This window comes from Microtus ochrogaster, chromosome 7 (assembly GCF_000317375.1).
Source record: "Microtus ochrogaster isolate Prairie Vole_2 chromosome 7, MicOch1.0, whole genome shotgun sequence".
Classification (NCBI taxonomy): Eukaryota; Metazoa; Chordata; class Mammalia; order Rodentia; family Cricetidae; genus Microtus; species Microtus ochrogaster.
The window spans coordinates 44,370,932-44,397,450 of record NC_022014.1 but is presented as its reverse complement, the minus strand read 5'-3'; the positions used below and the strand labels follow the sequence as shown (position 1 = coordinate 44,397,450).

Here is a 26,519-nt window from a genome sequence, read left to right as displayed (position 1 = left end):
TGTGTGTGTGTGTGTGAGAGAGAGAGAGAGAGAGAGAGAGAGAGAGAGAGAGTGTGTTTCCTCTGGAATGTCTTCATCATTGGTCTCACTTAAGTCTGCTGGTGGGAGCTGGAGAGATGGCGCCACAATCTGCTCTTCTGGAGGCCCAGACTCAATTTCTAGCACCTACATGGTGGCTCACAACCTGCTCTTCTGGAGGCCCAGACTCAATTTCTAGCACCTACATGGTGGCTCACAACTGCCTATTACTCTAGTGTCAGAGAGATCTGATGCTCTCTTCTGACCTGCATGGGCACTGGGCAAGTACATGGTGCATAGATATCCATGTAGTCAAAGCACTCACATACAATTAAACACCAAAATGATTGCCGATGAGTTTGGGCTTCAAGCTCCACAGATCCGGGATGATGCTCTTGCCCAACTAGGGGTCCACTTTCACAGCTCCTTAGGAACGCCCATACCTGGAGATTGGTGAGTGTCCCTTTCACTCAGAGAGCCTGCACTATATCTACAAAAGTATGCTCCGTGGAAGCACAGAGCCTGGGCAAAACTGCCTCTGTTTGGGCCACCTGCGTCAGACCTGTCTCTGCCTCTCTTTCCAAGGCTGAGCCACCTCCATCTGACAAGTACATCTGTCTATAGGTCTGTGACTATGCCATGCCCAGTGGTGCTGTGCCCATTTCAAAGATGGGGAAGTAGAGGTTCAAAAAGGTATGCTTAACCATGTGTAGTTTATAGATGAACTAGAAACTTGAACTGAAAAGCTTCCTTTCCTCTGTCTACAGTGACTTTTTGCCTATTGCTTACCTCATGCCATGTTATAGTTTAACACAAATACTATTTACTGGAATTTAAGCTCCTTCCTCCTCCTCTCTCAAAGGTCAAGCAGTTGTTTGGCTCCTATCCCTTGCCTCCGGAGTCACCACTGTTGACATTCATTTTTGTTTCCCAAGAAGAGAAACCATACCCACTGCCTCCATGATGTCAAGGGCCTGAGGAGACAGCCTGAGGACGCTGTGGGGCGGTCCAGAGCCTGTCCTGTGATCACTGGGATGTCAGGTCTATGCATATCCCAGGAGTTTCTAGCTCCAGGTCTTACTGGGTAGTGGTGCTAAGGGGTCCGAGTGTGGATAGCAGCACCTGAAACCCGAACAATTCCTCTGTCCCCTGTTAGTCCTGAGCAAGGTGCAGAACCCAGCAACCTGCGCCTGCTCTGCCAATGTGCCATTACCCAACAGCTAACAGGAGGACACATGAGATCTCTGGGAGATGCCATTCTCACCTTCAGGGCATCTTCTGTGTCTTCCTGAGAGGTTTGCTGTGTTCCCTTGAACTGCAGAGGGTGAAGATGCACCCTAACCACCACCTGCAGCATCAGAGGAGGTGCTGGACCACTAGACCCATCTAGCACTTCAGTCTTTCCTTCTCAGCCTTGTTTATGTTCTTCTTCCCATCCGTTTCATACTTAAACATTTCCTCTGCTCCATGAACTGTATCCAGTCAAGGATGGGACCACTATGCCTCTTGGTATCCTGTGTTTGGTGATGCGGTCATATAGTCATATAGGTCATTGTCTTCCAGTCATGAAGCCTGGAGGTATCTATCCGGGCTAGTCCGTGGGCTCTGCCAACGTCCCCTTCTCTCTCCCCTTCAGAAGCAAAGCCTAGGGCTGAGAGCTCAGAGGTGGATCAGGTAGAGCCTGCATCCCTCCGCCCCACTCATCTTCTACATAGTGATGAGTGCTTCTGAGGTCTGCCCGTCTTCTCCATCTCCTAGGAGCAAACATAAGCAAAGATCTGTGGCCAGGGTAACAAAAGACCCTGAGGCCTGAGAGACTCCATGCCCATAACTGCCAGTGCATACTGGCCCCTGGAAGATGTGGAAACAGCTGTTAGTCATGGCCCCAGGCCTAGGCATGTGGTTCCCAAGAAAACTGGCCAGATGCCAGGCCGTTAGATAAAAGTACTGAGGGCTCTAGTATCTCAGTGAAAAAGAGTCTGCAGGTGTCCAGCTTCTGGGCTGTTCTGGGCTGATCTGGGTTGCATTAGGAGACTGCATATCTGGCTACCCCAGGGCCCGACCCATCTACTAGGACCCCTCCACGGCCTGCCTCCCTCATCTGTCTCTTATTTCCTACAGAGATTGTCCTCTCACTTCTGGAGAAGATGCAGACCCAGGAGATCCTGAGGATCCTGCGGCTGCCCGAGCTAGGGGACTTGGGCCAGTTTTTCCGCAGCCTCTCAGCCACCACCCTCGTGAGTATGGGTGCTCTGGCTGCCGTCCTCGCCTACTGGCTCGCTCACCGGCCAAAGGCCTTGCAACCGCCATGCAACCTCCTGATGCAGTCCGAAGAAGTGGAGGTGAGCAGAGCGGGACCTGGCCCATCATTCAAAGTAGCTCCAGATGGTAGAAGCCAAACCTGGAACTCTTTTGACCCCAAGTGGCCCAAAGACTACTAGTGTCCGCTGGTAATCAGCCAGCATGTTGTGCAGCAGCCTTGGGCAAGGTCTCCAGCAAGGTGGTCCTCAAACCCCCGCAACATCGAAAGAGGTGCTGGCACGACTAGACTCATCTAGCACTCTGAGTCCTTTTTATCTTAGCCTTCTTTATTTTCCTCTTCCCATCAGTTTAATACTTGAGCATTTCCCTCTGCTCCATTAATTGTATGGACCATAGGCAGAGCCTGGTCAACCACTGGGCTAAGCGGTCCTCAGAGACTGTGGGGTAAATTTACTTCAAGTTCCTGACTCCAGTCCTGGCTAACAGGAAACAGAACTGAGCTCATCCCAAGACCATGCCTCATCACAGAACCTAGGCTCACAAGGAGGCTAGCAGCAAGGAAGAAGATTCACTGACTTGCCGACAAGGGACTGATGAGATATGCTTCTCCAAACTTATGGATTTTGTTGGGTTTTTTATTTTTTAAAGATTTATTTATTTTTATATGCATTGGTGTTTTGCCTGCATGAATGTCTGTGTGAGGGCACCAGATCCCCTGGAACTGTTGTTACAAACAGTTGTGAGCTGCCATGTGGGAACTGGGAATTGAATCCAGGTCCTTTGGAAGAGCAGGCACTGAGCCATCTCTCCAGCCCTTTTTGTTTGTTTGGTTGTTTTTGTTTGTTTGATTGATTAATTTTTCTTTTAATTCTGCCTGTGTTCTAACCTTTAGTGTGCGTTCCCATGAATAGTATGCTCATATAATTCATAAGAAACGAAAGGCCACATGCTGAGAAACTTCTGCCTCCTGCTTCTGAACTTTAGGTTCTGTGAACAGTTCTGTCCCATCCAGGAGCAAACGGAGAGAGTTCTCCACTCCTAGCTTTTGTGGTTGATTTGTTACTTGCTTGCTTGCTTTTCTCTAGACATGGTCTCATGTAACCTGGACTGGCCTCAAACCCCTAATCCTCCTGCCTCTGATTCCCCCAGTGCTAGGATTACAGGTGTGCATCACCACACCCAGCTCCCCAGTTTTAAATGAGCTCATGCTACACATGCTTGAGAACCTCACTTGATCATACATGTCAGTGACCACCAGCCTGGCAGTGTTTCACCAGCTGGGAAGGGCACGGATCCTTGTCTAACAGGGATCTGGATTCTCGGGCTATCTTCCTAGTGGGAGGACTGCTGTGTATGAAAGCCCAGGTATGCTTGAAAGAGTGTGGCATTGGGAGGTGGTGGTTTGTGTTTGGTGCTGAGCAGCTGGAGACGGTCTGGAAAAGGCCCACAGGATGGTGATGAGAAGGGAGAACAGAAATCCTAGGCAGGAGGCCTGGCAGTGCCTTCCTAAGCTATGTAGTTCTTGGTTGGGACCCAGCATGTCACTGAGTCCTCCTTTGTAAACTGGGTACTCAAAAGAGGGCCAGTGAGCTGATGGGGTGGTGCAGAGAAACTGTCAGGAGTAGCTGAACATCGTGGACTTATTGGGGACTTTCAGTAGAGAGATGCAGCTTGTTTGTGGTGTAGAAGGGTGGTGGCTGCAGAGCAGGGAGGAGGAGGCAGCTCGGGGCTCCTGGGTTGGGTGATAGTTACCTGGTGGGCCTCAGCATGGTGGGAGGGATGACTGCAGTTCAGTCTGCAAACCTATAGAACGGGTGACCGTGCAGATCCCACTGAAAGGGCAGGGCGCCACCCTTTCAGAGAAGGGTTCTCTGTCCCTGTCCATCAGGAACATATGAGTGGTGACAGGGGCAAGAAATGAGGTAAGAGAGGCAAGCACTCTGGTACTTCTTGGAGCACACAAAATTCAGACCATTTTACTTCTCCGTCTTAAAACCCGTCTCTGGTTGACTAATGCCCTCATCCCCCACTCCTGGGTTTGTGGCCCTCTCTAGACCGCTCTCACCTTAATCCATCTAGAGTCCCACAGATTACCCACAGTTCCTCAGCACCCTGTGCTCCTGTGCCATGAGTGTGTGCTTGCTACCGCCTGCTGTACATTCTGCCTGGCCAACCCCTCTGCATCCATTAAACTCCAGCCAGGTGTCCCTGCACAAAACACAAGCACCGCCCCCTCCCCCAGTCCCTGGCACAGTCTCTTGCAGTGTCACATCTGATGCCCAGGTATAAAGTGGGTCTGATTGCATGTACCCCTAACTTCCCAGGTCAGTCTTTCCCAGGCAATACTGGCCAAGAAGAACTTTCCACTCCAAACAGCTGAGAGCTGCCTGTGGTTTTGCATTTGGCTGTTTGTTCTGCTAATTTTTTCTCCAGACTCAATGTTCCAAGAACTGGCCGGCTCTGGGCCATCCCAGGATAACCCAAATAGCACTGAGAGATCAGGCAGAGCTGTGGCACAGAAGAACTCAGGGCTTGGGGGCCCTGGGGAGGAGGAAGGCACCGACACCTAACTCTTGTCCCTGGCCCCATCACAGAAGGCCTTTGCTTTGTCCCTCTCCAGATCAGCATGGCTGAGGGCCCAGGATCTTGCTGCCTGGTGTGTCCTTTCACGCACTCTTAGGCTTCAGTCCTGGGAAAGTACCTTAGAGCACTATCCTCAGGAATCTGTGCTAGCATGCTAACGATGGATGTCAACCTTCTTAGCTCAAGGCTATACACAGCTGACCTAGGGCATAGCAATGGCTGCTGGGTGCAGGGTACCTTGGCAGGTTGATCCTATATCTAAGTGATAACAGACTCCATTCTATTATGGAACCACATCTTAAGAGTTCCTGATAATTGTGGACATTCTGTGTACACTAATCTGGTATACAAAGGCTGTGTGCTTCTTTAGGAGTGTATATATGTGAGACTCTGTTAAACTGGGCCTGTATGTAGTAATTAGTTATGTTGTACATATATGCATACAGACTGGGTGTGTATGCTCTCTGCTTGAACAGGCCACGAATATGAGCACTTTCAAGCCTCAGCTATGTGAACCAGGAATGCATCCAAGCTGTGTTTACACCAGGGCCTATTCCTGATATCCCTGCTCACCTCAACTTGTCTGGTGTGTCTGACTTCTAGGACAGTGGTGGAGCCCGGCGATCTGTGATTGGAGGGAGCACGCAGCTGCTCACCCACTACTATGACGATGCCCGGACCATGTACCAGGTCTTCCGCCGTGGGCTTAGTATCTCAGGTGAGGAGTGTTTGGAGACTTGTATCAGGCATTGAACAGGCATCTAGCATGGTACTAGGGACACAGTAATGTCCAGGTCAGCAGAGAGTCTTTCCACCACTTAGAGAGGCAGCTGGCTGCCTGAAGTGGGGCCTACTCTGTACATCCCTATGAGCAGCCCCTGGGAGCCTACTGTAATACTGTCAACCATGGCTTGAAACCTGCACCCCTGAGACGCCTCAATAGTCCCAGGGTATGAGTCAAAGGGAGACGGTCATAGAAGGCTATCCTGCTCCCTCCCCCCACTGGTCTCCCCAAGAGTAAGTACCCTCTTAGTTCTCCCATTGGAACTATCACATAAATCACAGTAGGAGCTGGCTACCATGCTATCCCACCCACAGCCCCCCAGATCCCCAGGGAAAAGCTGTTCTTACATTCTCACGATCTTCTTGGGCCACAAGCAGGTGAGACAAACTGCTCAAGGGAAGTCTCCTGGACCCAGAGGCTCCCACAGCATGGGATTTCCACCTTGCGCTTGCTGGACGGGGGCAGCTGAGTCCACCTGTTCTCCCCCTGACACAAGGCCCACTTGTCTCTCTGCAGGGAATGGGCCCTGTCTTGGCTTCCGGAAGCCAAAGCAGCCTTACCAGTGGCTTTCCTACCAGGAGGTGAGTGAGAGCACAGGCCCCACCTGTCCAGCCCTGTAGGCATGGTACCCTGTTGGGTTAGGGGAAGCCTAGGTGTAGCCAGCAGGTCCCAGGAGCCACATTTCTTAAAATTAGTCTTTACATTGAAAAGATATATATATATATATATATATATATATATATATTTATATATAATATGAAGATAGAACAGTGTGAATTCAGTGTCTGGTTTATCTGAACAGGTATGAGAAAACTGTTTAGAAAACATACATAGTAACAGTCAGTTCAGGTGTTATCTGTGGTAAAAGGAAATCTTTTGAATGTGGTAAAAAAATTAAATGAAGTCATCAAGGTAAAATAAACAAAATAAAATCTACAAATACGTGTGTGATGTTAAAGTCTTCTTATTCAAAATCTTTGGAGAAGTCTATTCCACTAAAAATTGTGCCCATTTGAAGCCTGATACATAATGTCTGCAAGAGCCTTGCTCTTTTCTTCTCACAGTTGTTTTAAATTCTGTGATGGTGTCATGATGTATATAATGTATCTGAGTTGCTTTTGCCTCCCATCACCCCCTCCTTGAACTCCTTCCTGACAAGCCCTGCTCCTACCCTCTTGTCTGTCTGGTTTTTGTAACCCACTGAGTTTCAGTAGGCTTGCTTACATGGGAACGAGTAGGGGGTTAGTTATAGGAACAGGAGCAACTTATCAGTGTCTACACCACTGAAGACTATGACCCCACCCCATCCCCAGCCATTGACGTTGGGCATCCCCAGGGGACAGGTAGGCTTCGTGAACCTTTCCCACATCTGCAATGGAATATTGACAAGCCAGAAGGATCACTTTTTACTGTTTCCCCCCAGCGTTCCCACTTAATTCCTCTCCTTAGCCTCTAGAGGCTTTCTGCATGCCTGGGTGGGGAGCCCAGAAGCTCAGACAGACATGGGAAAGCTGTGTGGACAAGCCCCATTGAAACCTCCTCATTTCTCCATCCCGACCCCACCCACACCCATCTGTGTGCAGGTGGCCAACAGAGCCGAATTTCTGGGGTCAGGACTTCTCCAGCATGACTGTAAAGTGGGCACGGAGCAGTTCATTGGTGTTTTCGCACAGAATCGTCCAGAGGTGAGTGTGGTCTGACTGCTTTCAGAGGCATTAGTAGACTAGGGAACTGAAATCCTGTTTCCATTCTTGGTAGGGCCTGGGGTCTGACAAAGAATGGAGACCTAGGGCCATGGCACTACCACCTGCATCCCCAGCTCCCAGGCCCCATCCACATTGTACTTGGAGCCACCGGGGAGGAAAAGTCATGATAAAGAGGCCTAGGCAGGGTCAGGCAGTGGACTTGGGCTGTTTGGACATGAAATCTGGAGGTTGCATACTAGCATAGCAAGCATGGTCTAGAGGTCTTTGGGCTAGCCTCAGCACACACTGACTTACTGGACTTATCTCTTTCCCCCAACCCGAACTTTGCATTTCTATAGTGGATCATTGCAGAGCTGGCCTGCTACACATATTCCATGGTGGTGGTCCCCCTCTATGACACACTGGGTCCAGGGGCTATTCGCTACATCATCAATACAGGTGAGCCCTCACTCCCATTCCCTCCTGAGTAAACAACTAGCCTCATCCTCCAACCTCTTAAGTCGTAATGATTGTTAGGCGTTCATAAAAGGCATTTTACCTCAGTTCTCAGGAAACACTAAGGTCTTAGCCAGATACCATGGAAAATGTCTGACTGAGATCCCAGCACTTAGAAAGCTGGAGGAGGAGGGTCAGAAGTTCAAAGCCATCCTCTGTTGCATAGCCAGTTGGGGACCAGCCCACAATCCAAAAACAAAACAAAATAAAACACTAGGGGGCTTACATGATGGCCCCTGACTTGTTCTCCTGATCTAAACTGTCCTGAAGCCTCCTTTCATAGGTCTGTGGTGCCATGACAGACCTTCTAAGAGACTGTGGCCATGTGATGTTACTACAGCTTGGCGTCATCCTTGCTGTGGTAGTAAATATCCCAGACAGACCTGGACTCATGGGGGACTGTCTGGAGGAAAACTGCTGCAGGATGCTTTTGCCTAAAAGCCTTTGCCCTTGACTCTTCATAGCACTAATGGTACACGTGATGCACGACCCTCACGGCCTATTGTACACGTTCATTTACACACTGGGATAGTGGCCTGTCGCGGCCTCCTCAGTCCCAGCCTGCACCTGCTCAGCCTGACTCTCCCCTTTGGCCTCTGCAGCGGACATCTGCACGGTGATCGTGGATAAACCTCAGAAGGCTATACTTCTGCTGGAGCATGTGGAGAAGAAGGAGACTCCGGGGCTCAAGCTGATCATCCTTATGGAGCCATTTGAGGATGCCCTGAAAGAGAGAGGGCAGAAGTGTGGGGTGGACGTCAAATCTATGCAGGCCATAGAGGTGAGAATCCGCATCTAGGATGTTTGCTGGGTTAGAGCTGGCTGGCTGCCAATCACAGCATTGGCCACCCACCCCTCTCATGCCTTACGGTGTCTGTTTTGGGCCCTTCAGGTGCATCAGTGGCACGACAAGGCAGACTTTGCAAGGACTAGGGGAGGGAGACCCGGAATCAGTGTTTATAGACACCCTCTAGATTGACTCTGAGATGGGCCCAACCAGTGGCCCCAGGCACCAAGAGCTAGATGATGGCTCCAGCTGGAGGGGCACTCACATCGCCTCTAGAGCTTTCTCACTTGTAGAAGGTGTAAACCTGTGGTCCAGGAACCTGGGAAGGTTCTCGTCAATAGGAACCAGACCCACTCAGCAGTTCATGGAATTAATTTTCTGTACATGGCTACCCCAGAGGCATCAGTGTGGTGGCAATGAATGGGTTAATAGACTGATGCAGGGCCTCCTGGCCTCCTGGACCTCAGGTTTGCTCAGTAACCATTGACCTCTACCATGCTGTAAGAGGGGCACACCCTCAAAACCCCCCAGATGTCCTCATGCCTCTGTCTGTCCTTCCCTGCCCCCATGACCCTGTGCACTTGTAAGCCTTTGTGGCATTAGCCACACCTGCACTGGCAGCCCCTCTCCTTACCTCCTCACTGCCCCACCCCCAGCACTGACTGATCATCTAGAAACCTCGGTCATTCAGCCATTCTCTTGTGTACATTTCCCAATATGTCCAAAACTAAGTGATATGTGTATGGTGCCTGGCTTCTCCTGAGTAACAGACTCTTTGTCTGTAGCATATGGGGCAGGCCTGCGACCCCTCAGCATCCTCCCTTTTCCCCAGGAGCCTCAGGCTAGAATATGTCTGAGGAAGGACCCCTAAAGTGGCCTTTGTCACCGCAGTCCATGTCCAGGCAGGGATCCTAAGCTCTGGGCTTGGCGTAAGAGCAAGGCCTACTGTGGTGAGTGATCTTGACTTTTTGAATTTTATAATCACTTTTGAACATTTTAAAAATAGTATTTTCTTTTTTCAGGACTGTGGCCAAGAGAATCTCCATGCCCCCGTGGTAAGCTAATCTCCCAGCAGGCATTGGTGAGCAAGATAATGAGTAAGACCCGTTCTCTTGGAGCCCTCGCTGAACAGGGCTGGGGAGAGAGGCCAAGGAGTACCTACCTCCGTGTCAATAAGCAGCTCCTGTGAGCCTAGCAGTGCTTACCCCGCTGCCCAACACTGCTGCGGGTTGAGAGCCCAGGAGAGGACTGAGGGCAGGAGTCAGATGTGGGGAGAGAGACAAAAGGACATCCAGTCCTTGCCACCCTTGGCGCTCTTGTAATGTTTTCATAGGGAGGTCTTGTTTTCCTTTATCTCCCTTGAATGCTATGAAGCCCACAGAGCATAAGATGGATAGAAGCATTCAAGATCTAGAAGTGAACCTCATGGCCCAGGAGCCGTTGGCATCATCTGTGTGTGTGCGTGTGTGTATGTGTGCGTGTGTGTGTGTGCATGTGTGTGTGCATATTCGTGTTTATATGTATACAGGTGTTTATACAGGTGTATGTGAGGGTATGTGGAGGCCCAACATCAGCCTCAACTAATTTTCCTCAGGCACTATTCTTTAAGACAGGGCCTCTCAACAGGTCTGGACCTTGCCAAGTGGGCAAGGCTGGCCAGCCAGGAAACCCCGTCAGTTTCATGGTCTCTGCCTCCAAGCGCTGAGATAACAAGCATGAGCCACCACTCTGGATTTTTCTTTGTTCATTTTTATTCTTTGAACTTTTCTGAGTGCCATCGTATGTGGTCCCACCAAAGGTCAGGTAGTAATGACCATCTCTGCCTTCTGAACTGGGCATTGAAGGGAGAAGCTCAGGTTTCTCACAAGGCCTCTGGTTTCTAGGCCTCCCCCTGCTCAGTCTTTCCCACTCCCTTGCCACCTCTGATGAGCTTTCTCACATCCAGGCCAGAGCAGGTCATAGCTCTACTTCCTAGAGCCCTCCATGTGTAATCCTGGGTCCTTTTACATCTCTGTTGTGCCAGACTCTGCCTCCAAGAAGTGCTGCATGAGTCTTCAGCATGCCCCGTGTCCAGCACCCCTTCCCGAAGCCCCCTCGCTTTTACCCATCACTTCACAGGCTACCTCTTTAGAAAGCTGTTCCCTGCATGCCCATGGACTAGGTCGACTCCTCCTAGTGGCCCAGGACCATGGGCCCCTTCAGCCAGGGCCTGATGCAGAGCTTGGGGGTGCTTTAAACAGCTAAACAGCAAGCCACGCCTACTAGAAAGGAAGGGTCTTTGGCTTCAGCAGCCCAACCCCATGCAGTACTCTGCTCAGGCTGGGGTAGGGAAAATGGGACCAGGTATGAGGTTGGTAGGACAAGCGGGTGTCCACATACTATGTTTCTTTCCTCGTTCTTGGGAGCTTGCCTGCCCATCTCTCCCACGGTAGCACACAGAAGTGTGTAACATGCCCAGCACATCACTCACTGTAGTGCATGCGTGGGCCTGGGTGGTAAAGGGGTCCCACTGGTTCCCCCCAATACACGTCTCTTCTCATTCCCGCAGCCCCCACGTCCTGATGACCTCTCCATTGTGTGCTTCACCAGCGGCACAACAGGTAAGCAGAGGCCCAGACCCTCGGTCGTGAGTGCTTGTCTCTGCTCCCGGCTGCCTGGAAGGAGACTTTGGGGGTCTCTCGTGTTCTCTGTGGTGTGGACTGAGTCTCATCCTGGTCCTGGTCCTGCTCAGTTACTGTTGTTGGCTGACTTCTGCTTCTGCCATTAGCCATGCTGGGCGAGGCAGGGCTGGCCAGATGTAGACAGGCAATGAGGGGACTCAGCACCTTCTACATCTGAGACAAAGGAGTCTAGGCAGCTGGATCAAAAGCTGGAGAGTGTCCTCTGCTCACGGAGTCGTTTCTTCTGAGAAATAGTTCTCCCCTCTGTTTTCTGCTTCTGCCTGGCCTTTGTGTCAGAGACCAGGGGAGGAGTATGGGCTTAAAACCCCATCTCCACCACCGGATAGAGAACCAAGTCAACCACTTAAGCCCTCTGCTGTCACTGTCCCCAAGTCCCCACCTGGGAGGAGGTGGTTAAAGGTGTCAAGTAAGATGGGGGTGGGATGTACAAGGACAACCATGGGCAAGATTGTCAGGAAGAAGGCATGAGCAGAGAAATGACTGTGTCTGGTGCTGAGCAAGGGCTATACCAGCAAGAATAATCTGGAAATGCTTCCTGGAGAAGGGACAGATCCAGCACTTTACAGTCTACAGAGCCCTGTCCCAGCTTTCACTGTGCCCCTCAGCACTAGCCTGTGAGGCTAGCAGGCTTGAGAGCAAATCCGCTCCGAGAGACACCGGGACCCGCATTGCGCTTTCATCCGTTCTCCTAGCACCCTTCTCATTGCTGCCTCCTCATCGGATGACAGAGGAAATGTCCTGGTTACTTCCTGTGGCACTGATAAAACACCATGACCAAGGCAACCTACAGAAGCAAGGGCTCATTGAGGCCTGTGGCTCCAAAGGCTTAGACTCCATGATGGTGGAGTTGGACAACATGGCAACAGGCAGCAGACATGGTGGACTGGAGCTGGATGCTGAGGTCTGGAAACTCACACCTCAAACTGCAAGCAAGAAGCAGGGAAAGCAAACTAGAGATGGCATGAGTCTTTAAACTCTCAAAGCCTACTCCCAGGGGCATACTTCCTCCAGCAAGGCCGTGCCTCCCCAGCTGCTCAAACAGTGCCACAGGTGGGGAACAAGCATTGAAATGCCTGAGACTATAGGAGGCATTCATTCAAACTATCACAGGAAGTTACTTGCTTCACCTTGAATGGACAAGAAGTTTCCAGCAATCACTTCAAGACCAAGGGTTGACCAGCCTGACGATAGTTGTCAGTGGGCAGTGACCTGGGATCCCTGAACTTTTCAAAGGAACAGCTTACACAGCATTTGGGAGACCCAGGACCAGCCACATCAATGGATTATGCATGGCAGTAGATCTTGATGGGTATGACTTTATCAGCTATGGGATTGGGGTGGATTCTTGGCCTTTAACTCAAACAGGTTTAAAGATTGTTTTTTAAAACTATATTTTACGGCTGGGCGGTGATGGCACATGCCTTTAATCCCAGCACTTTAATACCAGGAGGCAGAGGCAGGCAGATCTCTATGAGTTTGAGGCCAGCCTGGTCTACAAGAGCTAGTTCCAGGACAGGCTCTAAAACTACAGAGAAACCCTGTCTCGAAAAAACAAACAAACAAACAAACAAACAAACTTTATTTTACTAAATCATTTAGAAAAGTAACACAGCCCCCGCTCTCCAGAGCCAGCCCAGAATTTTAAAAATGCCCCTCAGGCTTATGTTGCTTTTAAAATAGCACCTCCTGAAATTTTCTGGGTGTTGAGTTTCATAGCATAATTTTTTTTGATAACATGGATTGGGGAATAAGTCGCTGCTGTGGCTTTTAGCTTGGACCTCCTCGGCCTCCCAGAGTAACTTCAGTACTTCACTCTGTCAATGCCACAGCTCCTTTATCTGGAGAAGTATCCCGTGCTGTTGAAACACGCTGCTGGCCAGCTGGAAGGCACAGGCGTCCCACCCAGTGCCTTCCGTACTGTGGACTCACGCGGAGACCAGGCTGGCCTTACCTATCTGTGCAGAGGGGCAGCATGCACGGGGCTGGAAAACTGCTCGGCCATCTTCTTTAAAGCCGTGGCAGGTGCCAGGCAGGTCTGAGAGAGCAAGCAGGCCTTTGGCCCAGAATCATCCGGCTGGACCACATACTTGGACTTCCTCGGATTTAGGCTAAGCCTGTGTTGTGCCTCTTACATTCATCCTCTTGTCGGTCCACTTGTTCCCGATGTCTCAGCATGTGGAATGTCTGGTCATCAGCATTGGTGGTGGGGAAACGTGAAAACGATGACCTGACACTGACTTTTGGCACCTTCTAGCCTGTGGAGGGACTATCCTGAAATCAGTCAGGCCAGAGAAGAACAGAATCAGTCAGCACCGTCTGGAGCCAGGTTGTACACAATCACTGTGAAAACACCGGCTGGTGCTCGGGGAGACAACTCAGCATTCTTGCTACTGCCTTGAAATCACATGACCTCTCTTCAGACTCGGTTTCCACAGATAGTAAATGAATAATACAATTATTTATTGGCTTCTGAGTGGGAACCAAGAAATTGACAGTGGCTATCACTGAGACGTTGACCTGGGTGGCAGAGCCTCTCACTGTCTGTACCAGCAACCAAGACAGCTACAGGAAAACCTGCATCTTGGCTCTGCAAACTGATTGCTCATAGCTCTGTCTAGGATGATTTTTGTCCTCCACATGAGCAACCAGAAAACTTTCTACATCCAGTTTACAGGACATGCTGCTGGAGGTGTAGATTTGTCCTGAATGTGCACAGCCGACGGAGACTTCCTGAAGGCTCTCCTCACACTTCCCAAGAGAACTTTTGTCTTCAGCTTCTAGACTCTGACCAACATTTGCTTCTCCTTCAGCCTTTGAGCAATGTGTAGAGATGACTTGTGGAAATAATCTGAACATTTCCGGGAATATTTTAAGAGTCCTGTAGGTCATTTATAAAGTGACATTTGAATCTACAAGAATATTTGTGCTTCTGAAAGGTCTGAACTTTGGCATTACGCTGGAGAAGAAACGGGCGCAGAATGGAGAACCACCAAGGCCATCAGTGTCAGGCCTCAGCTGAGAGGGCTGTAGGGATTTCTGCCCTGAGCTTACATTGGTCATGTGTGTGCCAGCCAGCCCCTCCGACAACTTCGGCACCAGGACCTATTTTGTGACAGCTCTGTCTGTGACTGGTATCTGGAGAATGATCCTTAGAAACTTCCAGAATCTGAAGGTGAAAATTGCCAGGTGATTCCTGGAGTACTTTAAGCACCCTGGGCTTCTGTAGGGTGTGAATCTTGAGGGTCAGAGAAGAGAAATAACATAGGCTCAGGCCTGACAGAGCGCTGGAATAGAGAGCCAGGCACAGGTAAGGCAGAGCCTCTGCGTCTTTCTCTTTTCAGAAGGAAGACATTTTAATGACTACCCATTAGGAAAAAAAAAATCACTTTTCAAATAACACAAGCTTTTATGTCCCCCAAAACCAAATCTGCTGTTGGCATCACGGGTGAAAGCACCAGCGTGCAGGCTGAGGCCTCACTCATCACTCGTCCTAAGCAGAGGAACGCCTCCATCACTTGAATTAAAAGATGAGGCTTTGACTGATGCCAAGTGGGTCACCTGCAAGATGAGAAAGCAGGCCTCAGGGGATATAATTATGAAAAAGAGTTTATTTTTATCTCTGTTACCAAATTCCACGTGATCGAGGAGGGAAGTTCTCTCTCTCTCTCTCTCTCTCTCTCTCTCTCTCTCTCTCTCTCTCTCTCTTTCTCTCTCTGACCCTGGATAAATGTCTTCCTGGTCACTATTGGTTAATAAAGTATCCCATGGTCTCTGCAAGTCACAGAGGCTTAATTCAGAAACACAGTGGCAGTTCGAGCTGTGGCTTCGGCATGGGAACCCAATCCCCCATCCTTCTCCCCTCTCTGCTTCTCCTGCTTCCCAACTTTGCTAGTGGGGTCTCCACCTTCTCCCACCAGGTTTAACCTGGGGGATCAAGAACAAGGAAGTGGGTTGTGGAAGTTGGGAGATGGTTGAGGGAAAACATTGAAACACCTATGCTTTCAATGATGGATAGTGTTCTGAGTTCTGATGTAGGCAGTACTGTTCCTGGGCTACCTGAGCCCTCCTTCACCAGGGCTCCTAACTCTGTCTGCACCAATTCTCTCCTTGGTGTTATGGGGAGGTTGCATTTCTCATTGATTGACAAGATACCTGGTAGAACAACCTGATGAACAGGTTCCTTCTAAGACAGCATCCTCTCAGGCTGACTCCTGACTGTAGACTGCCTCCTGCCTCTGGGGTTCTTTACTTGTTTGAAGTTACTGGGGCCTCTTCTGGCTTCTCATTGGGTTCCCTAGGTCCTATTAGCATCTGCATGAGCTCAGGTTTCAGATTAGAATTGAGAGAGATGACTCAGTGTAACCCTCTCCAAAGAGATCCTCCTCACAGATTCGGTTTCTTTCTCTCCATTTGTTCCCCTTTTGAGGCAAAATTCACATAGCATGTAAAATTAGAGGCCTCTTTTCAAGACAGAGTTTCAGTCTATAGTCCAGGCCTTAACTCACAGAAATTCTCCTGCCTCATCCTTCGGAGAACTGAGATTACAGATGCGTAGGGGTTGGGTGGGTACACCCCATGTCACGGTGTGCCATGCTACAGTACGTATGTGGAGGTTAAAGGGTAACTTTCTGCCTCCTAATCAGTGTTCCTTCTTGCCTTCTGTTTTCAGGGAACCCCAAAGGTGCCATGCTCACCCATGGGAACGTGGTGGCTGACTTCTCAGGCTTCCTGAAAGTGACCGAGGTGAATAAAGTAAACTTCCCGTGCAGCTGTTTCTGGAGGGGACACTTCAAGTTGTCCTGGCAGGGTGTCCAGGCTTTTGATACTACCATAGGACACCCTCATCTTCAAATGCATTGGCCATATTCTCAATTAGCCTGCGATGGCTGTATTGAGAGGACCCAGGGTTGGATGTGCTCAGAGTTGTGTTTTGTTGCTGTCGTTCTTTTAGGCTTTGGGCAGCGCTTGCAGGCAGGAGTTTCTGTCCTCATCGGACACCTTTCACAACCGCTTTTTAATCCCTAACACTATTTTTTCGGGAGAGGGGATTGGGGTCTCACTATGTATGCCAGGCTGGCCTCAAATAGCTGATCCTCCTGCCTCAGTTTCCCAGATGCTGGCATTACAGGCATGAGCCATCAGACCAGCTTTCAACCCCAATGCCAAAATGACCCTCCCCCCAACATTCACTTAATATTTAAAAGCTCCAGGAGCCCAGGGTGGGGGTGGGGAGCATGCAAACCTGCTTTTTGGTTTTTTGTTTTATTTTTTTTTCTTCACTTCAAAAATGAGCTCTTGAGCTCCTGTGTGTGCCTTTGTTTGGAGAATAAGCCTCACTGACTTGCTTCTCACGCAGGCCAGGGTTTGATTTGGTGATTTTATGTCTAAAGACTACTAGAGTCTGAGAAACAGCGACAGCTGCTAACTGTAAGGCTGTGCTCAAAGGCAGCTGTAAAGCCCACACGGCTTGCTTTCTTGGTCCGACTAAAGCACCTTAGTGTTTATAACCAGCTCAGACAGGAGGAGCTGCCCAGAGTGCATTGCGGTGAGTATGTGCCACAGCTTCCTTCAGGAGAAAGGACGGCAGGCCCTTTCTCCACCATGGAAACAATCTCTCTCTCCGAGTGTGTACCACAGGGTACTGGGAGCCTAGACTCCAAACCCTGAGATGATTTGGTGGGAAACCGAGGCATGGTTGCTGGTTGAGATCAGGTTCTGAGCCATGATTCAGGATCCCAAAGTTTGTCCACATTGGTTCAGGAGGCAAAAGGGAGTAATGACTTCTATGACAAGACAAAGAGCAGTTAGGACCCACTAAGGAAACTCCCACCCTTTGCTGACAGAACAGCCTGTGTCTCTGGGATCAGTCCCATCTGAGACAGCTGTGGGCTAGTGCCCAGCTGATGCATTCTCCTTTAAGGAAGGCCCTGCTTCCTAGCTGTGACTCCGGAGTCTGTGTCTGGCCACCTGTTTGTGGTTTGGCCCGTTCTCCTCTGTCACCGCCCAAAACTCAGCCCAGCTGGCACAGATGAGATGAAGGACTCTCTGAGCCATTTTCTCTACAAGAAAGGCCTAGAAAATGCCATGGAGTCAAAACTGGTCTCTGCTCGGTGGCCCAGGGAGACCATGGCAGATGTTTCAGGAAGGATGGGGATGAGAGAGTCAGGCTGGCGCCACCACCGACAGACAGACTGCAAGCGAGGTGCAGGCCGTCCTGAGAGGAGACTTCCCTGCGGAGCCTGGCTCTGCTGGTTTATGTGTGCTTCATGTGGCTCTTTGCTTCTGCAGATAACCTACACCCACTGGCGCTGCGACCTAACACTTCGCTTCCTATGCTGCCTCTCTCTTTCTCTCCCTCTTTCTCTCTCTCTCTCTCTCTCTCTCTCTCTCTCTCTCTCTCTCTCTCTCTTTCTCTTTCTCTTTCTCTCCCCTTCCTTCCTCCCCCTTCTCCCTTCCCCTCTCTCCTTTCTCCCTCCACCTTCCCTCCCCACCCCCTCCTTTCATCATTTTTCCCTCTCATCTCACCTCTCTCTGTCCTCCCTCTCCCCCTCCCCCACTTCCTGTCCACCCCTCCCCCCCAGGACCATTTTTCTCTTTATTGTTTTATGACTCTCTCGTTGTCTTCCTGTCAGTGTTTCTTTCCTTTCTGTCTCCCATGCCCGTCACCTGCAGAAAGTGATCTTTCCGAGACAGGACGATGTGCTCATCTCCTTCCTGCCTCTGGCTCACATGTTTGAGAGAGTGATCCAGGTAAGACTTCTGCCTGCCTGACGGGACTTGCCTGGGCTCCCTGTGTTTTCTTGCAGAGTCAGTGGGCTCCCACTTGTGCGGATGTGCACTTTTCCTATTTGCCTTTAGCACACATGTTTGAGCGAATGGTGCAGGTAAGGCTCTGGCGTCAGGGAGGCACCCTCTGTGCCTAGAACCTTCACTTAGAGTAGGGCATCACTTGTCACTGCCGGTGTGAAGTAGGACTCAATACTCCATCCTTAGAAGGTAGCACAAGGGGCCAGAGGGATCCAAGGACCTTGGCCTCTCCACCTGTCCTTCCTAGGTGCAGTTCCTCCGTAAACACCCAGACACACCTCAGCTGGCCGAGGGCCTGGCTGGCGGTGTCAGCTGCAAGAGCATTTTACAGATTTACAGAAGTGCCCTGTGACGGGCAACACGCTTGTGTTCCATGACGCGAAAGCTCCTATAAGGCAGAATGAAGCAGTAAAATTGTGGCATTGTCATGGCTCCAGGGGCTGTAGACCGGGACTGTGTAAGAATGGCCCTGAGACAGACCTGGTGAGAGCAGAGCGAGCAAAGGCAGGAATCCATCTAGGAAGGTGGGGTTGGAGACTGTCCCATGCACATATCACTCAAAGGAGCAGCCTGTGAATAAAATACATCTTTCAAGTATATTTCTACTTCGTCCAGAGGGGAGATCTGCTATCGTGGGGCTTTCCCCCTCTCTGGGCTTGGATTAGATTGCCAGATATTCTAATGTCAACTCGTTTTATCCAACTGAGCCAGTCATTTTACCTCTCCAAGCTTTGCATTCCTCTCCCACAAATGATCCTTCCTTAAAAGGCTGTCCTGGGTGTTACAAAACAGAACACATGTAAGGGCCCTGTGTGTGCTTCTGGCCCCATAGGAACCAGCCAGGAGCCCCTGATCTCCCGCCAAGGCTAGTGCCCGAGGAGAGAGATGTCCCTGGGAAATCTACGACCCCTCTAGGGAGCTGGAGCAGACCCTTTTATAGAGTGCAGATAGCAGAACATTTCACAGAGCTGAGTCTCCAGCGTGGGAGCAGGGTGGCTGCGACAGGGCAGGCGCCACCAAGAATGGCTCCTTCAGCAGTTGTCACCCGGCCTTCTCCCCGGCCTTCTCCCCAGGCCTGGCTGGGACTTAGTGCGAAGGTTGTAGGTGGGTGGGTCACTCCCTTGCACTCCTCACCGTCTTACGGCAGCAGCCAGGGTTGGGTGGGGCCTTAGAAACTTGACAGCTCTGGACTGCAGCCAGGAGGACCCACCCCAAGTAATTCCCACATTCTTGTCCTCTCCCTTCAGTCTGTTGTCTACTGCCATGGAGGCCGCGTGGGCTTCTTCCAGGGAGACATCCGCCTCCTCTCAGATGACATGAAGGCTCTTCGCCCCACCATCTTCCCTGTGGTCCCACGGCTGCTGAATCGGATGTATGACAAGGTGAGCCCCACAGACTACAAGGCTTTGTATTAGCTGCTGTGGACAGAATCTGGAGTCCCGGGGAGGCTTGCTTTCCCTCTCCTCCTTTCCTATGTCCCCTGTCTCTTCCCTGCACTTCCTTCTCTGGTTTTCTTCAGCCTCCAAAACTCTGGTTAAAGAGACCTAGCTTTTCTCCTCCCTCCTCCTCTCCTCCCCTCCCTTTCCTATCTCCAAAATGTTCCTGGCCCTTGACAGTGCTAACCTTCAGCTTCAGGCCACAAATGCAGTGACCTCTCACGAGGGTACACTGGAGTATGGCTCCTCTGCTAGCTAGTCTGGGTCTGCTTCCTGGAAGATGTGTTTAAAAGCAAGAGCGTCAGGCCCTGAGAGCTGTCTCCTGCTTGTGTTCCTCAGATCTTCCACCAGGCAGACACTTCATTAAAGCGCTGGCTCCTGGAGTTCGCAGCAAAGCGAAAGCAGGCTGAGGTCCGGAGTGGAATCATCAGAAACAACAGCATCTGGGATGACCTCTTCTTTAATAAGATTCAGGTAAAGGAACGAGCCTGTGAGTCTAGCGTGACGCGGTGCCCGGCGGGCGACCTCACAGGAGAAGTGGAGAAGATTGTGTCAGTGACCTGTGATACCGTGAGGAAATGACTCTTATGCTCATGGAGTCAAAGCTTAAGCTGCCGCCGGAATTTTAAAAGCCATGGTTTTTTGTTTTTTTACTTTTTTATTTTTGGAGATGTGCTGTATTTGCTAAAAAGCAACTAGCGGGAGGACCCCTGGGTTGCTTCTGCTCCAGTGGATGGCCTCATACCCTTGCATATATGGGCAGCACAAGCTGGACTCCATAGGATGTTAAACAAACCAAAAGAGAGGACAGGGAGTTGGGAGAGGTGAGGGAGTTAGGGATGGACCCGGTGGAGTTAACAGGAGGAATGAGGAATGAATGTGGTATGAGATTCTCAAATGATTAATTTAAAATATTGTATTCATATGCATACATACCACATATATACATTTTTTAAAAGGCCTCCATCTTGCCTGGGTGGTCAGGCCAGTACTCCACTATGACACTCCTGGGATCTGAAGGTCTGGGCTTCCTCTTGCCATTCCCAGTAAACAGTCTGTGGCGGGTTGAAATAGCACTCCACACCAGATGGCTAAGGGTCCCCTTTCCCTCTTCTGGTGTCCTGTCCCTTCAGTTTCTCCCAAATCAGGCCCGTCCAGACGTATCGCCACCACAGTCTCCATGCTCTGCACCATGCAAGGAATCTAGTTCATTAGTAGTACCAGCTCACTCTTTTCCTTGCTATTCTATTTTTAACCATAAAAATTAATATTTAAGCTCTCTTGGATCAACTTACAGAAACAGAGTGTTTCAAGCACCCTTTGTCCTCTGCAGAACATAGTAAATAAAGCATAGTATTGATTTATGCATGAGAAAAAGGCGATGCCATTAAAATGGAAGCTGGAGAAAATTGTCCTAAGTAATTGTTTTGGAGATCTGCAAATAATGAGAGTGTGCGGAAGCAGCTGAATCCTTTAAGGAGGGAGAAGTGTAGTATTTAAAAAAAAATGCCACATAGAATAATGGCACTTAATCTCAAACCAGTGGCAGAATAGGACATATTGCAGGTTAAATTGTAGACTGATCAGGTTTAGTATGTGGAAGGGAGGGGCTTCCTTGGCAGGTAGCTTTATTTCCTCAGTACGTAGCTTTCTTCCCAATCTGAGCCATAGCTTTCAGGGCCCAGCTGTTGAAAGTTGGTCTTGAGTGAGGACCATCTCAGGTGTCACAAGCATTGGCAGCTTCTCTCTTCTCACAGGCCAGTCTCGGTGGGCACGTGAGGATGATTGTTACGGGAGCAGCCCCCGCATCACCAGCCGTCCTCGGATTCCTACGAGCAGCTCTGGGGTGCCAGGTATTACCTACCAGGGCCTCCCTCAGGGGTGGTGGGATGTGTGCCAGGCAATACACCTATTATACTCTCTAGTTACAGAGGAAGATCCTGGGGAGCCAAGCCTTTCATTGTGTGGGTAAGAAAAGTTTACATCCACAGAGCAGAATGGCCTTGCCACCTTTTGGGAACCCCCAGGTATATCCCTGTTAGGAGTCCTTTACCTGGGACCTTGGAAGTTTTTGCAAAAGGAAAAGGAAAAATAATCAGATGAACTATAAATGCTTCCTTAGGGGCTGGAGAGATGTCTCAATGGCTAAGAACACTTATGCTCTTCCAGAGGACCTGAGTTTGGTTTCCAATAACCATATGGTGGTCCACAACTGTCTGTTGCTGCAGTTTTAGGGACTCCATTGTCCTCTTCTGTCCTCCACTGTCACTGCACACACATGGTACATATACTCACACACACATACACATAAAATAAATATTTTTTTAAAAATAAAAATATAAATACATGTTTTGTGTGCCTTTTTGTACTCTACAGTCTTCAAAACATCTCCTATCTCAAAGCGAGAGTATCAGGGAGGGAGAGCCCATACCTGTGTTGTTGTTTGATCATCTCTAAGAAAAAAAAACAAAAAATAAACAAGCAAAACCATCCCTTCATTTATCCATTCAGTTAAAATCTGTCGCATTCCTGCAGAGGCAAGGTATTGTGTCATGACTGCAGCAAGGCTTGGAGGGAAGTTAAACATGTCTGTTTCTTAAGTACAATGCTTAAATTTTTATGCTTTATATGCCTTGAATTTTGGAGAGGAAGGTCAAAGATAAAATCAGACCTGCAGAAGGTCTAGAATATTTACCTTGAGTATGCATTATCCAAGTGAAAACAGAGGCTATGGTTGAAATTTGGCCAGAAACCTTTATTCCAAACCACACATGGCAAAAAGCAGCAAGCTAGCTCTGCCTCCCACCATCCTCAGCTGGGAGCAGCAGACAGTCGCTGGGAGGCAAGCTGGCCAAGAAGGGCCACCAGGCAGCTCTGGAACAGTTTGGCCCACATCATGGTTTCTGTGTTTTACTTGAAGGTCTATGAAGGTTATGGGCAAACTGAATGTACAGCTGGGTGTACCTTCACAACACCAGGAGACTGGACCTCAGGTAGGACAGCTTGCACGAGCCGGGCAGGGGGGGAATGAAACAACAGTCCGTGGTCCACTCAAATAAAAACTCCCAGTCCATCAAATCTGCACAGAAGCTTAGGAGATAAAAGCAAAAGAAAGAAAGAAAATAACAGTTGACAGTGGTTAGGTCTGGGCTGCGATGCTATAGATCTGACATTTTCTTCATTGCAAATTTTTCACCTTCCTTTTTATATTTCCCCTATTTTAAAATTTTTATTTGTAATTTAAAATTGCACTGATTTGCTTACTTCATCTAGATGTGTGCGTGTGCTCGTGCATGCCCTGGCACGCATGTGGAAGTCAGAGGACAACTTTCATGAGTTTGTTTTATCCTTCCACCGTGTGGATTTCCGGATCAAACTCAGCTTTGTCAGGCTTAGCAGCAAGCATCTTTTCCCACTGATCTAGCTCAAGAACCAGTCCTGGTTTCTAAATAAATAGAAGTTGTGCAAATTCAGATGACAAGATATAACTCTATGTGGTAAATGCCTATAATACCAGCCCAGTGAGTTTTATAGATGTAGATAACCACGCTGCCTTACTTACAGTTATTTTAACAGAATGAAAGAAGCAGGCTATGAGATGAATGTGACTTAGACAGCTATCTCTTTCAAAAACATGTATGTGTATGAGTGTTTTGTCTGCATGTACCTATTTGCAAAATGAGTGTGTCTGGTACCTGTAGGGGCCAGTAGAGAATGTTGGATCCCCTGGAACTAGGGTTGTGAGCCACTATGTGGGGTCTAGGAATCAAGTCCCAGTCCTTTTGGGAGACCAGCAAGTAGTTAACTGCTGAGCCATCTCTCCAGTTCCTCCGAGGACGACTTCTTAAAGAATGGGCTCCTGCGATGTATCCAGCGGGTGGTGGAAATCTCAAAAGGAGGTCCATGCACACTCTCACTGTGAGGAGAGTCCTCCTCCTAAGCAGACACAAGTCAGTCTGCAGTAGTCAGCTCGTGGGTCATCCATCACCAGGTTCAGCCTAGGCACCGAGCACTCAACAAGAGAATTCTTTAGGACTGTTCCCCTTGGGGCCACGGTTCATGCTTACATTTGCTCAAATAAAAACTGGGAAACTTAAAATGATGTGCATGCAAAAAAAAAATGCTAGTTAATGCAATAGTATTTCACAGCATCTTGAAACATGATAGTAGACTCAAAATGGAAACTGCGTTTGACTGGGCCAGATAAGGAGTGCTGATTTTGAACCCTGTCTTATGACACTCAGGCTGGGTAAAGACTGCTTCCTATGTAAACTCTTTGGTCACATTCTTACTTCCAGGCATTTTTCAGGAGTCCTCTTTGGAAGTATTTAAAAGTATTTAAATTTATTGTTAATTATGTGTCTGTGGGAGGCAGAGTATGCGCTTGTGAGTGCACTTGCCCATGGGGGCCAGCAGGGGGAATCAGATCCCCTGGAGCAAAAGTTTCAGGTGGTCATGAGCCGCCCAACAAAGAATCTGGAAACCAAATTCTTCTTCTCTGTAGGAGCAGCAAACCCTCTCACCTGCCAAGCTAGCTCTCCAGCACATAGCTCCCCCCCCCCCGTTTCCATCATTCCACAAACTCCATTCCTTTTGGGCACGTTCATTCTTACCTTTTTAAAAAGTACATTTGTTTATTTTTATTTATTTGTGTGGGAAAACATATACATCTCACGGTGCATATGTGGATGCCAGAAGAAGGCTTACGAAAGTCCATTCTCTCTGCTTCTGGGGATCGAACATGAGTCATCAGACTTAGTGGCAGGCCCCTATCCCCACTTTGGCCCCACTTGGGTTGGCATTTTCCTTAGCATTTTCCCATGTAAAACTGTTTTTTTGTTTTTTGGTTTTTTTTTTCGACAGGGTTTCTCTGTAGCTTTGGAGCCTGTCCTGGAGCTAGCCCTTGTGAACCAGACTGGCTTTGAACTCACAGAGATCCACCTGCCTCTGCCTCCCAAGTGCTGGGATTAAAGGTGTGCACCACCACCGCCCCGGCTCAAACTGTTGACTTTTTATTCATTCTTACTAGAAAACCTAGCATACTGGGTGTGGAAAGACTGTCTCTCTGTATAGTAGTATCATACCAGGTCTGGTAATGTGTCTTCTAAGAGAGAAATCCATGTGCCACAACCTTCTTTTCCATAACCAGGGCACACTGGGTTTCAGGACCTTGGCCAGCACCTGTTTAACCATATTTTGGCTGGCCAATGTGTGAAGACCACAAAGGCTAGTGACTGACTAGATAGGATATTGTGAATGGAGTTTGTAAGACCAACAAAATTTAATCCCCCCCCCACCCAGGACGAGTAGCTTCATCCTTGGGTTTTTTGTTTGTTTGTTTTTTGTTTTGGTCCTTGCTTACCAAGTGTAGTGTTTGTCCGACAGCAGCATCAATATCCTGTGAGAAACACAGACTCTCATGCCTCATCCCAGACCTGAGTCCAAATCTGCAGTGTAACAGGAGTTTTAGGTGCTTATCTATGCACCAATCAACAGCCTTACTAGTGGAAAAGAAGTGATGACTGTACAAGCAAGATGTATGATCTGATAATGGGAAAACATCAAAGTCTCGTGTGGCACCTTCTGGCCTCAGTCTCCTGATACTCAAACATCCTTCTTCTAGATAGTGTGTACCACTATGCCTAGCTGGAAAAAAAATGTTTTAATATAGGCATCATTTGTAAAACCTCCTAACTATATAGATAGTGAACATGAGACTCCCACCTTCCTTTCCTCAGGCTCCCCATGTAGGTTTGTGATAGGTAAATTATGCCTGTCTCACTCTCTAAGGACCAAATATAAGAGCCAATGAGATAGTTCAGCCAGTGAAGGCATGTGCTGCCCTGCCTGATAATCCCCAGGATCCACTTCCTGGAGAGAGAACTGACTCCTCCAAGCTATCCTCTGACCTCCACACCTGTGCTGTGGCATACTGCTCTCTCTCTCACACACACACACACACACACACACACACACACACACTACACTAATAGTATAGTATAATCCTGCGATAGTATAGTGGGAAAATTAAGAACCAAATGTAAACCTAGCATGGTGGTACCCTCCCATAATTGTAAGTCTGGTAAGGTTGCCATGGGATCACAAGTGTGGGACCAGCCTGGGTGCTATAGTGAATTCCAAAACAACTTGGGATGCAGAGAACTCTGACTCAAAAATAATCCTGTGTAATAAAAAGAAATCAAATGTAAAGGGAAAGTCGACCTCTGCTTTCTCTGGGATTTTGCTTTGTCCTCAGTTCCTCCCCTTACACCTGAGCAGCACCTGTGTAAAGTGTGTTACTCAGATCCTACAGCTCCCCACTTTAACCTGCTTGGTGTTTTGTTTCCACTTTTTCTTTGTCTTCTTTTTGTTTTGGTAGAGGCAATGTCTCATGTAGCTTAGGCTAGCCTCACAATTTTTACCATGCAGCCAAGGATGGTGATACTTTCCCTCCGCCTCTCAAGTTGTGGAATAGTAGGCATGCCCCACCATGCCAGGATGCTTGGGGACCTCATGGGATGTCAAGCACCATCAGCGCTGAAACACTGTCATTTTGTTCTGGTGTCCTAGGGCACGTGGGGGCACCTCTGCCCTGCAATCATATCAAGCTGGTTGATGCAGAGGAACTCAACTACTGGACCAGTAAAGGAGAGGGAGAGGTGAGCTTAAGATATCATGTCTTGCTTCTGTGGGTGTCATGTGTAGCCAGTTGACAGCAAAAACAGTGTGGATGGAGCCATTTTCTCCTTACCTGCATGTAAAGTCATTTAAAGTTATTCTTGATTCAACCAAAGCCCAACACTGAGACTCAGTGAACTAAATCAAGATTTTTTTTTTTTTAATTTCTGACCTTTAAAAAAAGTTTCCCTCCCTCATGTACACACCCGGCTGTGGCACGAGTTACTTGTCTCCTCAGAAACATGGCCATACTCAAATAGGCCAAGTGAAGTGGGCTGAGCT

At 49.0% G+C, this 26,519-nt stretch overlaps 1 protein-coding gene across 6 annotated transcripts in view; it reads left to right on the top strand.

Moving 5' to 3' along the window:
• Acsl6 (acyl-CoA synthetase long chain family member 6) overlaps positions 1-26,519 on the top strand; it is a 60,003-nt gene that overhangs the window by 14,300 nt on the left and 19,184 nt on the right. For 4 of the 6 annotated variants that reach the window (XM_026780704.1, XM_013347257.2, XM_005350071.3 and 1 more), the window contains 15 exons: positions 2,140-2,360; positions 5,467-5,581; positions 6,164-6,228; positions 7,231-7,332; positions 7,692-7,791; positions 8,451-8,629; positions 9,658-9,690; positions 11,184-11,235; positions 15,986-16,059; positions 18,123-18,200; positions 19,371-19,505; positions 19,899-20,033; positions 21,317-21,412; positions 22,480-22,552; positions 26,130-26,218. In XM_026780704.1, coding sequence (XP_026636505.1) covers positions 2,166-2,360; positions 5,467-5,581; positions 6,164-6,228; positions 7,231-7,332; positions 7,692-7,791; positions 8,451-8,629; positions 9,658-9,690; positions 11,184-11,235; positions 15,986-16,059; positions 18,123-18,200; positions 19,371-19,505; positions 19,899-20,033; positions 21,317-21,412; positions 22,480-22,552; positions 26,130-26,218 — 1,521 coding nt within the window. In that variant the 5' untranslated portion in view covers positions 2,140-2,165. Of the gene's footprint in view, positions 1-642; positions 712-2,139; positions 2,361-5,466; positions 5,582-6,163; positions 6,229-7,230; positions 7,333-7,691; positions 7,792-8,450; positions 8,630-9,657; positions 9,691-11,183; positions 11,236-15,985; positions 16,060-17,988; positions 18,067-18,122; positions 18,201-19,370; positions 19,506-19,898; positions 20,034-21,316; positions 21,413-22,479; positions 22,553-26,129; positions 26,219-26,519 lie in introns of all 6 variants that reach the window. The other 2 variants (XM_026780705.1, XM_005350070.3) reach the window with 2 other exon arrangements.